Source organism: Coloeus monedula (assembly GCF_965178545.1).
Source record: "Coloeus monedula genome assembly, chromosome: 6".
Taxonomy (NCBI): Eukaryota; Metazoa; Chordata; class Aves; order Passeriformes; family Corvidae; genus Coloeus; species Coloeus monedula.
This window is the reverse complement of record NC_138786.1, coordinates 48,524,591-48,542,042: the sequence shown is the minus strand read 5'-3', so window position 1 is coordinate 48,542,042 and position 17,452 is coordinate 48,524,591. Positions and strand designations below refer to the sequence as shown.

The 17,452-nt window shown below is 41.2% G+C and overlaps 1 protein-coding gene across 1 annotated transcript in view; it reads left to right on the top strand.

The window, feature by feature from the left end:
• Positions 1–17,452, top strand: part of CCDC88C (coiled-coil domain containing 88C) — a 97,162-nt gene that overhangs the window by 33,920 nt on the left and 45,790 nt on the right. Inside the window, exons 4-6 of the mRNA XM_082283124.1 lie at positions 4,877–4,946; positions 14,817–14,875; positions 16,485–16,568. Of these exons, the coding sequence (XP_082139250.1) occupies positions 4,877–4,946; positions 14,817–14,875; positions 16,485–16,568 (213 nt within the window). The remainder of the gene's footprint in view (positions 1–4,876; positions 4,947–14,816; positions 14,876–16,484; positions 16,569–17,452) is intronic.

The window sequence follows — 17,452 nt, the reverse complement described above, 5'->3', positions numbered from 1 at the left end:
CCTCTCTCCTTACATAATTTATTTAGTACTAGCTTCTTGTTTAGGATTCAGGCAGAGGTTAATTTAATTTTGCATGAGAAGCTAGTAGTTACTCTATATTAATGCTGTGCTGTATGGTAATGCAGGGGAAGGTTTTTGTGTAAAGCGTGTATTTGTCTGGTCTCTCAGCCATGGAAAGGACAGTTTTGCCTACTCCTTTTCTAGCAATTTTTTCCTTGCAAGGACTGTTGGCTCACTTGAATTGGCACAAAAAAAAGTGCATCTAAGAATAGTACCTTAAGACCATGCTGTTGCACATGTATTTTTGAGAAGAAAATATGTACTGAAATATAGTATGGACCAAGGAGACTTTGTTCCTACAAAATTACAAGAGGCCCACTTACCCTATTACAGGTAAATACAGTGTTAATATGTGACCACGGTGACTTGAGAGGGAGAGCTTCCACTGCATCTCTTCTGAAGATCTAAGGCAAAGAGTAAACATCCGGTGTTGTGTGATCTTGGAGGGATAAAAAGAGGACATAAAATATCCCTCAGCACTCCAGGAATGATTAGAAACTTTCAGATGGAGGGAATGAATGTGTGTGTTCTTGTGTTTAGTAAGCCTAAATGCTTAATTTGGCACTTAGAATTTTATCTTTAATCTTGTATGTGTCTTGATTTTTTCCTAAGGCCCTTGACTGTTAGAATCAATGTGGGGGAACTTTGGCTTTATTTTGTCTTAAGCTTCTTTTTAAAAAAGTGATTGCAAAGAGTTTGCAGATGTCAAGCAAGTTCACAGCAGGGGCTTAGACACCAGAAGGCTGCTGATAAGAGCACAGCATTTATATTTATGTTTAACCTTACGATTTCTAGGTAATTCACTGATGTTTCTTGGTGTACCAGCCCTGGAGAGCCTAGGTGCTTTCAGTAAACTTACCTCTGGCTTAGGCAGTATCCTTCTCATTGCTGGGTGTCACGACTGTCCCAGCTGGCTTCAGGCTCCATGTCTGTGTGGGCAAACACTCAGTGTGACCTTCACTTGAAAAGCCCTCCCTGTCGTTACAGGGTCATGTAACTGCTTGCTCAAGCCTTTGTGGGCTTTATCTACTGAGTTTGGGTGTCTGGCTCAAGGAGTGTAACACTTGGCTGCTGATCCTTATATTTTGTGATCATGGTGTTGATGTACTATCTAGAAGCATCCATTCTTGCCAACCATCGCTGTTGTCAAAAGACTTTGGACAAATCTTTTCAAGTTTAAAATATCCCAATCTTTGGGCAAGGAAACATTTCAGAAACCTATGAGCACTGCACTGAGGGCTGACAGGGATTTGTTTTGATTCTTTAAGTAACACTTGATACCAACTTTCTTTTTCATGGAAATCTCACTAGCAACAAAAAATAAAAAAGACAAACCATATTCTGAGGGAGGTGATTGCTGACTTGCAGTAACTGGCTTCTGAGTTGGTTAATTGTCTAGCTGTAAATCTGGCAACTTAGATCCTAATGGTTCTAATAATCTGGGAAATTGTTACCATGTGTTGTTGTTGTAACCTTTACTGTTTTAACCAAGCTTTAGTTGTGCTGTAAAAATAATTAAAAGGCTTCTCACAGGAGGAATTAGACTTTTTGCTTGTACAGTTGCTCTCCAGGGTACTCTGGGTTGCTGTGGGCTATTTAAAACGTTTGAAAACCCTGTTTCCCTCTCCAGTTCCTGCCTCGATGTGTTGCCCCTAGCCCTGCTGGTTGCCTGAAGTAGAAAGACACACACACCGTCTCTGCCTCTGTTACGGAGTCTTGCAGCTGTGTTTGATTTCAAGCATAATAGCATCCTTTATATATAATGCAGTAACATAATTGCTGCCCCTGTGGGGAAATGCTGCGTTTTATCTACCATTTCTTTCTCTCTCTGGGCATCAGTGGTGTGTCCAGGTTCACTCAATGCCCAGAGTAGCTGTACCCTGGGAGATGGTTGGGTCCATGGGGCCCTTTGGTCCCTGTGCCAGTTTACAGGCTGGAACAGCAGAGTTTTCTGCCTGAAGCATAAGTTTGGCTTCACAGGGTCTTCATGGAGGAGTGATAAGATGTGAGGGGAGCTGGGAGTCCAGGCTGAGGCACAGCATTTTACTTCTCAATCTGTGTTACTGAAAACAAGAAAATACTAATAAATTATAGACGTTGAAGAATTCCTGATTTGCTTTTAGGTGAGGGGGATGCTAGTTCTATTTCCAGATGTGGGATTTTGAGCAATGGATCTGAGATCTGGTCACATTATCCCAGATACTGAGTCAGTCACTGAGTGTCAGCTGAGCTTCACTAACTTTCTGAGGTTTCAGTCTGGACAAAATCTGAGTTAAACTGATCAGTGTAGGAGCTTTCCCTTAACATGTTTTATCTCATGCTTGCGGTTGTGTGAGTGGATGGTTCATTGGCACATTGGTTCACAGAGGATAGTTTATTAAACTGAAGTAACTGTTTCTCTGACTTGCTTTCCTGAGCTTGAAAAAGGAGAGCAGTGGCGCTGGCCTTCCTTTATAAAGTGTTGAGATCTGCTGGTGAGCTGCACTGCATAAGTCAGGTGTTATCACAGGCACTAATCTGAAGGTGAAGGCTTTTAGAATAATACAGATAATTATCTGTTTAAACATTTTTCTTTGAAAATAAACGGGTCAGAGTATCACCTCTTACAACAATTGGAATCTTTCAATCTGAATTAACAAATCACTCTTCCAGGCTTGGGGCCATTTCAGCTTCTATTCAGTGACTGTCAGATTCTTGCTAGAAGATATTGAGCTCAGACAATTATGAGGAAGTTCAGACATGGTTGTGTTGGATGATATACTCAAACAATTTTGCAGGAGGAGCTCATGGGAATGTTAGCAGCATAAAGGTTAGCTGTAATGTCTTTTGTGTCTGCCAGTTAAATAGCTAGTGATCTGATGATTACACAAAGACAACGCAAATTCCTTATGCATTCCTGCCTCAGTGCTGTTCCACGTGCTGGGTGACTGGAAGCAGAATTCTTTCTCCTCTTTTTTGCCATGGAAATTGCAGGTTAAAGCTCCATACTTCAGTATATGCGAAGTCTGAGTTGTTTTGGTTTTTTTGTTTGTTTGTTTGTTTGTTTGGGGTTTTTTTTGGTTTTTTTGTCTTTTTTTTGGGTTGGTTGGTGTTTTGAGGGGGTTTTTTTTTGGTTTGGTTTGTTTTTTTTGTTTTTTGGTTTTTTTTTGTTTAAAGCCTCAGTGCCATGCTGTATTGTCATAGCACATATTGCACTCCAGCCATGTGGTCTTGTATCCTATAGGTTTCACACCTGTTTTGGTGACAGATGCAAACAAACTTTGTTTAATGTGTCTCAAATGCCCAAAATACAAAATGCATTTGGCTAATGAGTCAGGGAATGTTTGGTCTGCCTTAGCCTAGCTTCGTATTACATAAAGGACTGTAGAACCTTTTTCCTTAACAGATCCAAAACCCCTATTAGCTGTGACACTACGATACTTCTACTTTATCCAAAAGCAGAACTGCCAAGGAATGTTTTTTGGTATGGATCAGAGGAAAAAAATTAAATGTGTTGTATACAAAACATTTTTTTCCAATATGCACTCTGCTTATCAAAGGCTGCAGGCTCTCTGAATTATTTCCTCTTTCAATCAGGCTTAATTTTCCTCCTGTGGTATAACTTTGAAAGCAGAGAAATAACAATGGGTAGCTTGGAGGGGAAGTGTTTGGGTGAATGGGTGATTGTTTCAGGAAGTGTGTTTCTTTGCTGGGCTGTGGTGCTTTTTCCCCTGGTCTGAATGCTTTTCGAGTATCAATGCATGTGCCCTTCCAGTGGCCTAGGGGTAGTCTGGGAAGTGGAGACAAGCAGGAAAAAGGCACCTGCCAAACATTTGGTAGGGTTGTATCTGTGAACTTTTGTTTCCTGAATCTCAGCACAGCATTTCAGTCATACAGCTGTTTTCCTCCCAGGCTTTTTATGTGAAATAAAAACTTGCCTGCAAAATGTTTTATCCAGATCATCGCAAGTGGGTGCTGGTAACTGCAGGTCAAAGTTAACAACTGTATTGCTCTGCTCTTTGTTTCTGGGGTGCATGGCTGATTCTGTTACTGTGCAGAGTCCCCTTTGCAATGTATTTATTGGAACAACTTTAAGCATTTTGCCTGCCCCAGGGTTTGTAGCCTTTCTTCTCTCCTAAGCCATTCTGTGATTTCAGAGCAGCTTCAAACAGCTGGCATTTACATGTTGAACCTGATGCACCTCTGTTCTGTCATCTCCCCTGAAATAAAACAACCCTTAAATGATGTTCATGACATACTTAATTCTGTCTTACTCCTCATTAAAAACGATGCAAATACATCTAGAACTTTATATCCAGTTTCTCTGAGCAGTGCCAGATGACTGGTCAAGGGCTTTTCCCCACACCCACTTCCCCAGCCCATCCTTAAATTTTCAGACCCATGAGATAATTTGACCAATTATTTGAGTTACTCAAACTTCACAGAGTGGCTTCGGTACCTTTGAACCAGCTGCATTTATATGCCCTGAAATATGACAGCATCTGTATGTTGCACATCAGATTAATACAGATCATGCCTGGGGTAAAGGCATGAATGATTGGTGTTCCTGGCATGGTCATGCATTTATCCTGATTAGTGCCATGGGACCCTTTGAGTTCCGTATTAGCCATTGTTAAAAGAGGCGATTAGTGCGTGTTAGCTGTGCAACCTGATGCTGTCTTCAAATAGTGATTTCTCTCTCAAGTGGGGCTTCCTCTTGTGACCTTTGACCTGCCAGTATGTTAAAAGTTTTATAATTGATGGAGCTTTGTATTCTTTGTGGTGGGATTGATTTGGATTCCTTCACGCTGAACTTTGTCTGTTCTCTTTTGTTTAGGAGGTCCTCCAGCAGCTGATTGTAATGAATTTACCAAATGTTTTAATGATTGGCAAAGATCCTCTTTCTGGTGAGTAGTTCATCAGGTTCTTCACCTGTCTCCTCTGCAATACTAAATCTGTTTTGTTTTCTTAAGCGATTCTGTAATTCTGTTCTAATTTAGGTTGGAAAGCACCTTAAGGAGTCCAGCCCTTAACACTAAACTATGTCCCTAAGCACCACATCTATGTCTTTAAATACTTCCAGGGATACTCTATACTCAACCATTTCCCCGGGCATCCTGTTCCAATCTTTGACCACCCTTTCAGTGAAGAAATTTTTCCTAGAGTCCATAGGAATATTCTTAAGCCTCCCCTGGTACAACTTGAGGCCATTTCCTCTTGGCCTATGGTTTGTTATTTGGGAGAAGAGATCAACCCCCATGCACTACAACATCCTTTCAGGTAGTTGTAAAAAGCAGTAAAGTCCCCCAGAGCTTCCTTTTCTCCAGGCTAATCACCCCCAGCTCCCTCAGCCACTCCTCATCAGACTTGTGCTCCAGACCCTTCCCCAGCTCCATTGCCCTTCTCTGGACACACTCCAGCTCTTCAATGTCTTTCCTGTCATGAGGGGTCCAGACCCGAACACAGGATTTGAGGTGTGGCAACACCAGTGCCAAGTACAGGGGGACAATTCCTGCCGTGGTCCTGCTGGCCACACTATTGCTGACACAGAATGCCAGGATGCCACTGGCCTTGGCCACCTGGGCACAGCTGGCTCATGTTCAGCTGCTGTCAAATGGCACCCCCAGGTCCTTTTCCACAGGGCCAGTTTCCAGCCATTCTGCCCCCAGCTTGTAGCACTACCTGGGATTGTTGTTGATCCAAGGGCAGGACCTTTACTGCTTTGAATCTCATTCCACTGGCCTCAGCCCATGGATCCAGCCTGTCCAGATCCCTCTGCAGAGCCTTCCTACCCTCCAGCAGATCAACACTCCCACCCAGTTCGGTGTTGTCTGCAAGCTGACTGAGGGTGCCCTCAATCCCCTTATCTAGATCATTGATAAAGATACTAAACGAGGCTGGCCTCAGTACTGAGCGTTGGGGAACCCCACTTGTGACTGACCACCAGCGGGATTTAACTGTTTGGCCTGAGAGTTGCTCCCAAGGGACTCTGGCAGCCAGTCTCCTAAACAGGCCATAATACAAACATGCTTTTTAATAAACTGTATGTATTTGTAGGCAAATGACAAATATTCGAGCATCTCTAAATCTTACAACTTTATGTATCTAGAATGTAACACTGAGGTATTTATATACCTGTATGAATAAATATACATGTGTATTTGCATGTGATGCATATATATGTGTGATGAGTGAGTTCTTGCCAAAGCCAGAGCAGCAGCTATTTGTTTGAAAGCCGTGTCTCTTCACCCCTTGCTGCAAGTGACCTAGGATATAGTCTGCCATAGGACAATGGTGTGCTGTCGTTCAGGTGTTCGTGTGCCTGTATAATGAATTTAGTTCTGAATGTATGTACACACCCAGGGTCTTGCAGAATTGCCAAAAGATATGAAGGGACTGTTGCAAATGGAATATGGGAAGAAAATTAAGTGAGGATGGAGAGAAAAATACGTATATGAAAAAATAAGAAAAAGTGAGGAAGAGAATGGACAAAAAGAAAAACATTTGTCTGGCTATGTTGTTTAGACAATGATATCTGTTGCATGAAGTAGCACATCAAAAATAAGATGGAAGCCAGTGAGCTCATGTCCAGAGTCCAATGCTTTTGGTGAAACAAAATTAAAGCTGTTTAGCCTGAAAATGAAGCTGACTTATTTGAACCACATTTCTGAAATGGAAAGTTTTGTTGCTATGTTTCTTACTTTTTTTTTTTCTTTTTGCCTGCCCATTCTGTCTCTGCCTGAGCCCAGTGCTAGTGCCAAGGACATTGTATTTGTTTTTACCAAAGAAGGTAAACTGAATGAACCCTGTCAGCAGTGATGGGGAATGACATGGTAATCAGCATCTCCAGAACAAATAAATGGTAGAAACCTTAGCAGAAGATTGTATTTTGCTGCTCTTAGCAGCTGTAGAGTGTGTATGTACAGAAAAGAATTTGTCCGAAAAGAATATTAGTAGATGTTGGATCACTGAAGCTCATAGTCTTGGCACTTCTGTTTAAAATTGAGCTGAGAGTAAGGAATCCACTTCTTCAGCAAGCAGAATAAAGTCTGCAAGTCTTAATTGGGCTGTACAGGCTAGTGTTATGGGCAAGGAAGAAAGTCAAAATACAAGAGCTGTTGTTCTTCTCAGTCATATGGGCAATGGGCTGCTTAGCATCAAGAGTGCTACTGAATAGAAATATCTGGGCCAGCAAGGCAGCATCTCTGCTGGTGGCTAAGTGTCAAAGGGAAAGGCTGGCTGGTTCCTTGTCACAGCCATTCCTGAGCGACAGCTGGCAGGAGACTCATAATGTGGTAAATACAGTTTTGGTTCCTGGGAAAGCTGCACATTTGAAAGCTGTCCTGGGTTCAGCTATAATTTCCTACCCTTGACCTGCTGGTTTTTGTCAGTACCTTAGATCTCTCTTTGAAGAAAGTACCTGTGTCTCTTGTAGGAAAGATGCTGGTCATCCATGTGTTCCTGTCTTCTAGCTCCTTTAATTACAACCAGAAAACTTTCTTCTCTGAGATCTTTAAAAATGTGGTGGTTTAGTTTGGCTTTTTTGGGGTTTTGTTGGGGGTTTTTTTTTGGGTTGGTTGGTTGGTTTGGTTTTGGTTTTTGTGGTATCTTAAGTCAGCAATGGGGAAAATAAATTTTATCATTGGCGTTATTGGGACAGAACATGAGAAGAAAGGATAAAAAATGCAAAAATGTAACATCTGGATGTCTAAAGTTGATGGCGTATGTGTGCAAAAAAAAGTACAAATTTCTTATTTAGCCATATTATATAAGGATTTTTGAGAACCAGTCCCAGCCTAGACATGACCAAAGAAGGTGGTGAGCAAAGGAAGACTCAAGATGTGTTTGCTTTCAAGAATGTATTCAAGGAGGAGAGTGTCTGAGGAGAGCTGATCTTAATCTTACTGTTGGGTAGGCATTTACTGGTAAGACGTGCAGGAGAAAATGGTTATAAAGTGGAGAACTTGAACTTCCTTCAGGAAGAAGAACCTGGCTGAGGGCTAATGGGAAGCTTGGAAAGAGGGAACAGGAAGGAGATGGCTGAAGCAAAGGTAGTAAAACCAATGCAGAAAACTGAATGAAGGAATAGGCTGTGATGACCAATGTAAGTGAGTGATGACCTGGTGATGATGTCTTTGTTTCTGTCTTGCAGAGAGGAGTCAGAGGAAGGCAGCAGCACTTGGGAGGGGAAAAACAAGCAAAACAAAGATACTCTCTCTCTCTCTCTCTCTCTCTCTCTCTCTTAGTGAGGCAGAGATGAAATCCCAATTTTGCCTTCCCTGTCCTGTAGCTAAGTTATTTCACTGAAAGGTACCTCTTGATCAGAGGATGAATCAATCCCGCGGTTTCATTGCTGGAACAAATCCAGTACTGCTTTGTACTGTTTGAGCTGGGAATGCTCTTAATGACTGTATTGACTCCACAGGTCCAAGACCAGAGCGCTGTTAAATCTGATTCACTGTGTACAATTTCAGTGACTTATTTCTTGTAACAAGCCCGTGTGATGTTTTGCTATGCACACTTTTCAGAAATTTTACTTTTGCCCTCTAAAACACAGCAAAAAGTGGTGTTACAGGCATTAAATTATGGATTGAACAGCACTGAGGCTGCGAATGCTGTTCTTGCTATTTAGCTTCCATTTGGCACTCACCCGTTGACTGTTGGGGGCTTCTGCAGCTCTGCTTTGAATGTGAGATTATTGGAAAAACGGAGCTGCCATCACAAAAAACGCTGTAGCACTTGGGCTTTTGCATAGGAAAAGGCACATGTCTGTTGGGTTTATGAGCTTTACTTGCTTTCATGTCCTCTAATTTGGTTCCAGGCCATGGCAAATTTGCCTACTGTAATTCATTTGTCCATGGGCAAAAAAATCAGAAATATTTGTTAGAAGATGAAGGCTTGACTGTTTGCTAGAATATAGAGAGCTAAAAATAAACTTGAAAGTTTAATTAAAGGATTAGAAAAATTTTCGCAGGAATTTGACTTGCAGAACAATGCAGCTGATATTAGAGGATTTATTCTCTTCACTGCACTGTGTGGTAGACAGCTACTACCATTAAATTTCCTCTTGGCTTCTGTCTTTCTCATTTGTTTTTCTTGCTGAACATCTTTTTCAATTCATTACTGCACCACAAATCCCCCTGTGTTCAATAAGAGAATCATCAGCCTATTTATCATCTATGACATTGCTGTAGTCACTTTTTCATATTATGTCTGGTTTTAGCGTGCCTTATAAATGGCCATTCATTAATGTGGCCACACAGGGAATATCAGTACACAGTAATGGTTGTGAACCTCTGTTTAGGTGCATTTTTTAATTTCTCCATTCCTAGACATTTTTAGCTTTACACAGCTACTGAGTATACTTAGAAACTTATGGCAATTAATCTTTTAAACAGTCATAATCATGAGGTGGGAGAGATTTTAACTTGTTTTTAGATCAAGAATGGAAATGAGGTTTTACTTGCCTAAAATAGGCTCCTTTCTGTCCCTTCAAAAAACTTTGCTGTTTATATACACTTTTCAAATTACATGTTAAGTTTGTGAATGAGAGACCCCAAAGTCCCTGCTAACAAGTGTCTATAGAAAACTAGTTTTCATTAAGATTGTAAAAGTTGTCTACTCTCACTTGGGTATTTTTCATGTCTGGTTTCCTTCCTCATTTTGTTTCACAGTCCTCCAGAGGCACAAAGGTTCGTAAAGTATAAAGTTAATAACAAAACAGTGCCTCAATAGTGTAAATTTAGCATTCAAGCTTTTCTCACTGAGGATGTTGCTGGAGTTGGGAAAAACAGCACTTGTGTGTTTCACCCTCCCCACGTTCTCTGCACACCCTCCAGCTGCTGCCTGTGACACTCTGTGTGCTGGTGCTCCCACTCCTGTGCTGGACAGAGTAACATCAGAGTAGAAATACGGAGAAACAGGCAGCACAAGCCCAAGATTGTACTTACTTGAACCTGCTTGTTCCCATTTCCTCTGACATCTTTCCATCCCCCCTCTCATTTTTTTCATTGTTTGTGTTCTCTCTGTACCTTGATCCTCCTTTTTTTTGTTGTGTCTCCTAATCCCTCTGCACGCCTTCTCCCTGAGTCCTGCCATCTGTTTCCCACCCTCCACCCCCACGAGAGCAGAGGGATCTTCTGGCTCTGGCACAGAGAGGCTCCCAGGATGCACAAGTGGTGTCTGGGCTTTCCCTTCCTTTATTTTCCAGGAAACCTGCTGGCCTTCTCTCACGCCTGGGAGCAGATGGGCTTTCTGCAAATGCTCTGGGTGGCTGGCTGGCTCCCTTGCAGCACAAACACAGGGCCTGAGAGCAACTGCCCTGGAATTTTAAGAAAAGGCATAAAAGTCTTTATTTCTTAATTAGCACCTTTCTGTTTAAGTGATGGTGTTTGGACTCTTGTCTGTTCAGCTTGTGAGTACCTCTCTGCTAGGAGCTGCCCCAGACCTAAATGTTTGCATCCTAGGTCATAGGAGGACAGTGTCTTGGTAAGATCAGCTAATAAGCATGAGTAGACTCCGCAGACTTCCTAGCTGTCTGGGAAGGACTTGGGTCATCCAAGTGAGCCAGCGTAGGGGAACTGGCACATTCCTGCTTATGCGGTTGCACAAGGAACTTTAGCATCTTATAAATGGGCACAAATCAAGCTTTTTGAAAAACATGAGAACCATTCACTGTTTAGAAGGCATGATTGAATCGGGGATGAAGGTTACTTGCTTTCCTTCAGCATGCATTGCAGGATTAGAGGCATTGCAGGGCAGAAGCACTGGCTGCAGTGTAGAACTTCACTGTGGTGCTCTGTAATAGTCCTAGAAGTGCTTCTGATTCACTTTGTCACCTTGGGCACTCCACTGAAGTGTGTGGTATCTCAGCTCTCCTGTGGGTGAGATGAAAAAGGAGAGAGGGGTAATTAATCCCTTCCTGGCTTGTTTTGAGGTTTAATTGAAAACTCTCTCTAAAGCACTTCAGATTGTTAGAGAGGTTTTTTCATACTCATACCCTATTTTTTCTAAAAATCTCCTGTAATAGTGTAATTCTACAAGGCTTTAAAACGTTACTCAAATGCAGCTTGAGTATGAGTGATCTGGGAGTGCCTTAATGTCAACAAACTGTCTTCTCCCCACGGAAAACAACTTCTGAATGAAAGCCCAAGGAATGGAACTCTTTAATCAAACATGATCTTTGGAAGCACTTGTGTGGCTGGTGTATCTGCTGAGTGGACCTTTAAGCCTTAAAAGTGTTTCTAGTCAGTAGTACAACCTCACTTTCATTACATGATGTAGCATGTCTGCAAGCATAGAAAAATTTATTGAAAAAACCTGGACTAATCTGACACTGAACCGTGCCATAAATCAAATCCCTCCTGATGGGCGAGAATTTTCTAAAAGTCCTTGCAAGGAGTTTCAAAGATAAACCAAGACTTTTCCTTGAGTTTCAATGCTGCCAGATAGTTTATTGTTTATTAAGTCTTATCAGAGGAACAGAGCCACTAGCGTGACCCAGGTGCAGCATAGAGCACAGAAAGCAGGAGTGAAGTCTCTAATTATCAAGATTTACACAGCCTTTTAAAGATAATTTAACCAATAGTTACTAAAAATGTATATTATTTTCACTTTTCTACCAATTATTCAGTAACACAACCAGGAACTGTGGAATTCTCTATCCAGTCATTCCAAACTACTTTTATTGCAGAGCATGGAGTAGTAGAGGAAGAAGAAGGTTTAGAGAACACCAACAATCCTCCATTTTGGTATTTTTTACTCTTACCTATTTACTACGAGGAGAAGCCCAAAACCTCTAAAAATTTTCACCCTGTGACAATCTTACATAGTAGTCTATCACCTAATTCACACCACTGTATTTTCTAGTTCTTGTCTGATCGTTGGTAATTTTTTTTCAAGGTTGGAGGTTAAAACAGTGTTGTTCAGGGGGGTAAGAACCCTTAAAAACAGGCAGAGAAATATTCTCAGCACTCTGGGTTCCTACATAATCCTGACAGCTATATTTTCACTGCAAGCTGCCAGGGGGGAGAGCAGACTGCTAAATGTTTTGTTTAAAACAGTAAGAGACTAATAACTCATGATTATCTCGTCTTAATTTCTTACTCCTTTCTATAAACTCTAGTTTGTCCATCCCTGCCATGGCTTGCCATGTCTGCCTCAGCTTCACTTCCTCATGGGAGGACTGGTGTGGGGTAAGGTCTCACTCAAAAAGCTGTTTCCAGGCAAGGTCAGTCCCTGTTGACCTTGCTAAGTTACTTTGCAGTAATAGCCAAAGGTGTTTCACCTCATAGGGTCGTGGAGCAACACCAATGCCCATCTGTTACCTCACTGAGAAAATAGCAAAGCTGTGTTGCAGAGAGGTAGAGTGTGGTTTGAATGGCTTTAAGTAGCTCACATGTCTTTAGGATGGTATAGATGCTGTCACAGTTGGGAAGTAGTCCTGGTGTTTCTAAAATGAGTGATTTCAAGCCACTGTGCTCACCCCAAGGATGGATAATTGGGATGCCGTGGAGCACAGATTGGAATTTATGGTTGATAGATGAAGGTGCCCAGAGCACATAAGAGTTACATCTCATGTCTGGCATGATCCAGAGCAAGCAGCCTAACTCCTTCAGTCTCTCCACGGAGATGTTCTGCCTGAGTAAGTTTGGGTCAATGAGAGACACACTCAAGTCACTTGCTCTCCACAACTTAATGACTCGCTTTTGTGTCCCACAGGCATGCTCTGCATTTAATACTTGGTCTGTACCTGCTTTGAAGATGATGTAGAATGAAACCCAGTGCTGAAACTAATGAGAGCTCAGTTTCTTGAAAAAATACCTTCTGACCAAACCAAACCGATAGTCTCCCAGTTGTGCCCTCAAAGGAACTGTTCATGAAGTAACAGATTTTTTTTTTTTGCTGTTGGTGAAGGGGTTTGTGTCACTGTCTATGCTTAAGATTGTGTTACTGAGGCTCATACAGAACAATCAGACTTTGACAGGCTGAAATGTAATTTGTGTGTTAAATTGTAACTTTTCAGGAAAGAGGAAGCCTTGTATTCTGCTACATATGGGGAGAAGAGTAAGAATGATTGTATGTTTTTCAAAACCAGTTTTTAAATATTCTGCAGGGGAATAAGCTATATTGTATTTACAGGCTGAAGTGTGAACTTGCATGCTTAAAGGTGACTGTTCCTGTTGAAGAGAAGAATTTCTGCTTGCAAAATCATAATGGTTACTAATGCAAGACCCGGATGTTGAGAATTGTAGTGTTCATTCATACAGTCATGATGATTTTTGTAGGGCATTTTTGAGTCGTTTTAAAAGAAGAACATTCCTAAAAGTTGTCGAAAATTTGTAGGTATGTTTAAATACTGGTTTAGGACGTTTGTGTGCTCGGAAATCAGGAAACAAGTTACTTCCTAAGAGCCTGCACGTGGCCATGCTGGCTTGCAAGGTTGTGGGAATGGCAGGAACCCCCGTGGTAATTTAGGTCAGTGTCTTTGTGCAGCTGTGGGGCTGTGGCAGTTTAACTGATGAGTCAGATTAACTCCCCTTCCCTGGCCTTGGGTTCTGCACATGCCTCTGACTTTCTGCCAGGGCAGCCTCACAAGGGCATAGTGTTGGTGGAGGAGCACAGTTGCACCCAGAATTTAGTATCTATGTAGTGATGGGAGTAATTGAACACCCAAGTAAAGCAGGGTATAAAATGAAAGTGTTGGTCCCAGTTATACACTCAGGAAGAATGCACATGTGTAGGGATGAGAGAAAACTATATGTGGCCTGTTTTGTTTCTTTGTTTCTCTTTCCTGATCTTCCCCCAGTGTGGATGAGGACAGGCTTTTTCTGAAGCTAGCTCCGTAAAGATGCTTTTATTTCCTCATTGAAACTCCTTGCCTTCCTTTTGCCCTCCTTGCCTTGCCCTTTGTCTTATTTTGATATACATAATGTCCTTTACCATCTAACAGTCCACATTAATTTTGTTGAAACAAGCTGTCTCTAAGCTGCACCAGTTCCCCTTGTGAGGCTTTCCCTCTCCTAACCCTAGGAAATGGCCGGCAGGGCTGCTGGTCGCAGCAGGGTTCCCTGCAGCAGCAACAGGGATGTGTCTCTTCTCCCCACGGCTCCCAGCATATGGTCAGCTCCTCAGTATCCCTTATACATCACTCATTCTCTGTCCTTTTACCACATGGGGTTTACGCTTCAAAGTGGGAACAGGCTTTGATGCAGAACACAGGCAGAATTTGTTTGCTAAAACATCTCTCAGAGAGGATTTATATGCACAGAATGGTATTCAGCTTTGGGAAGTCTGAGTGGCAACTGTTTTACAGAAGGAGAATTTAGGGCAAGTTCTTTGTGAGTAACCCTCCTTTGCTTCTGCCCATGGTGTTTTTGTTTTATTTTGGTGGGGTTTTTTGGAGTGGGGAGAGCTGTTGGTGGTTTGTTGGGCTTTTTTGCACTCTTGTTAATCACAACCCGAGAGACAAGGATTGGTCATAGGCATTGAACTATTTAAAGGAATTCTTTTTGTGATGTATTGATCAGAAAAGCCTTAGAAAATGATAGGTGAGGATAGCACATCAAAGGAAAAATGCCTTGCTGAAGTTGGGATTTTAAACTAATCCATATGAACTGCATTGTTGCGTAAAAAATACGGTAACTTTATAACAGGCATATATATTTTGTTCAGGCACTTGTTCTTACTTCTCTTTTTAGGCATGTATTTTGGAGAGGATCACTTGGACGTAGTTTATCTGTTATACACATGTACTGATGACGTTTTTTCCTCTCTAGGTAAAAGCATGGATGAAATCAAGAAGCTGCTCTTGTTGGTTCTGGGATGTGCTGTGCAGGTGAACATTCATAGAAAATAAGACTTTTTTGAATCTGTATTTTTTTTCTGAGCTGAGAAAATCTACCCAAAGATCAGTGCTATGTGAACAAATCTTGAGCTCAAGACAGCTTGTGAGCTAAATTGTGAGAAACACAATAGGTGAAGGAAAGAAATGCAGGGGAGAGGAAGCACGTTGTGTGATAGCAATAGCCTCAATTTGTTGCTACTGCTTAATCAGACACAGGATGTGTACTTTCACAGCTTCAATAACACAGTGGGACGAGATAAGTTTTGAACAGTGCTCTTGATATCAAGCTTGCTGTTGGTTTATTTTCTTATTGTTTTAAAATAAAAAGTGGAACAGTACATGTTAATGCCAAACAAATAGTTTAACAAGTCTAAATATTTGTTTAATGAATCATGATTTTATTTGCACAATATTTTGATTTAATATTGTGTCAAAAATACCAGATTAATAGATACTTTGTATATTAGTGTGAAGATCTCTGTGTGACATTTGTTTAAATAAATAGAAAGACAATGCATACGGAAAACTCTGCAGAAATGCACAGCAGTTACTGGATAAAGAAATCAGTGTTCTGCCCACCAAACCTCTGAGGCAGTAAACAATGGCCTCATTGCAGGCGGGCCTTTGCTGATAATTGACCTTGTTTGTAGGTCTGCCTAGTGTTTTTGTCATGCCTTAGGACACTTACCCTGCTCAGCTATGTCAGCTCAATTATGTCAGGGTAAAGCTGTCTACGTATTGCCCCTCTGAACTATGTTAGTGTTGCATTGCAGCACAAAGAATTGTTTTTGCTGCTGTGCATCCTCAGCCCTCGTTTACTGGTCTGAGGTTCTTCCCAGTGTAATAAATGGTTGAGACTCAGAACCAGGCCCCAGAAGGACGCTGTAAATGAGTTTAAAAAAACCCTTTTAAATACTGCTTAAGTTCTTTACAGTGCAGTGTTGTTACAAGAAGGCAATAACGTTCTTAGTGCACAATCACAGATATACAGATAGCAGATGTCTGCCTCTTCTAAAGCCTTAAGTAAAAGATTTACTGAAATCTGTTTGTCTGAAATGTCACTCATTTTTATCCAGAATGTTTCCCGTTTTTTTTTATCTAAAGCATATGTTGATTTAGTCCAACAAACAACATTGGGTGTTGATGTGGATAATATCTAAAGTGATGCATCTCTCTTCATTGCCAAAACTAAGCAAAATGCAAACAGCAAAGCAGACAGGTTAAATGGTGCAGTGTAAATGAAGGTTTACATTTGTGCAGCTCCATTAGTGAAGCTGTGATGATTTCTTCGGGCTGTTTCCCCACCTCTTGATCACACTGCATGTTGAACTTGTTTCTTAAGAGCAAAACCAGCCATTTAACTTAGCCTTAATTGTACTGACTATGAAGTTTAAATAATTTAATGCAATTTGGTTCATGCTCCATATGGAGCAGTGAAGTGTTACACCTTCTAGTGTGACAAAGTATAGATCTTAAAACAGTTTTTTATTAGCATTATGGGTTGTTTGAGTTTGGAGGGTTTTTTTAAATTTAAATGAAAAATTGAGCAGTTAGTTTTAGGGTATGTAGCACTGTTTCAGGGTGTGCTTTCTTTTAACAGTGTGAAAGAAAAGAAGAGTTTATTGACAGAATAAAACAACTGGATATTGAAACCCAAGCTGCCATTGTGTCGCACATTCAGGAGGTAGGATTCCTAGTATTGTCTCTTTTGATGTTGTATCTCTCCCTTCCTTGACTTAACAGTCAATCTGTTAAGGATATTTTTGCTATAAAATATTAATGCTTAGAATTTCATAATGGATTCATGAAATTCACAAAAAGGAAAATTGAATATGTTGCTACACTCAAATTACAAGATGAAAATAGGTGTTGGGATCATTACTTGGCTCAGTGGTCTTTTAGAGATGCAGTGGTAAATGCCTTGCTTGCCACTTAAAGGTTATGTAGAAGGAATTGTTGCAAGGATCCATGTGCAATATTGACAAAATCCATGTATGTCTTAGAAGCTGCAGAGCCCCTTGCACCTATCGTGTAAACACTTAGTCCCCAAGCCCTGTGGTAGGTGACGCAGCCTGCCCAGTGACTCGTTTCAGTGGCCTCTGAGCTAGATGATCTTGAAGAGCTGAAATTGAACATACAGTCTTTTTAAAAAGGTATTCGATCCAATGACAAGCATTCTTAGATTTCTAGGACTTCAGAAGAAGGAAAGGCTATGGATAGGCCTGCCAAATAATACAGAAAGTCTCTTACTTTGAAGAGCCAGGTGGAAGTGCCCCTCAGTGGGAGTGGATGCTGACTGTGGCCAGGTGCATGCAGGTGTAGAAAGCCTGGTACAGTCAGATTTGAGGAACAAATAAGGAAAGTCTTAAGACAGGAATTTTTTCTTAACATTTAAAAAAATAGTTAATTTTTAGGAAAGAAAAAAATAATCACGATGAGGTAAGGACATGGTTATAACAAAAGCTGGAACAGTCATTAACTGAGCTTGAGAGACTTGCCTGATGTTTCTGCTAAATGATTCAGAGTAAATCAATTTAGGTAGGGTAACAGTTGAAAGATACACTGCTA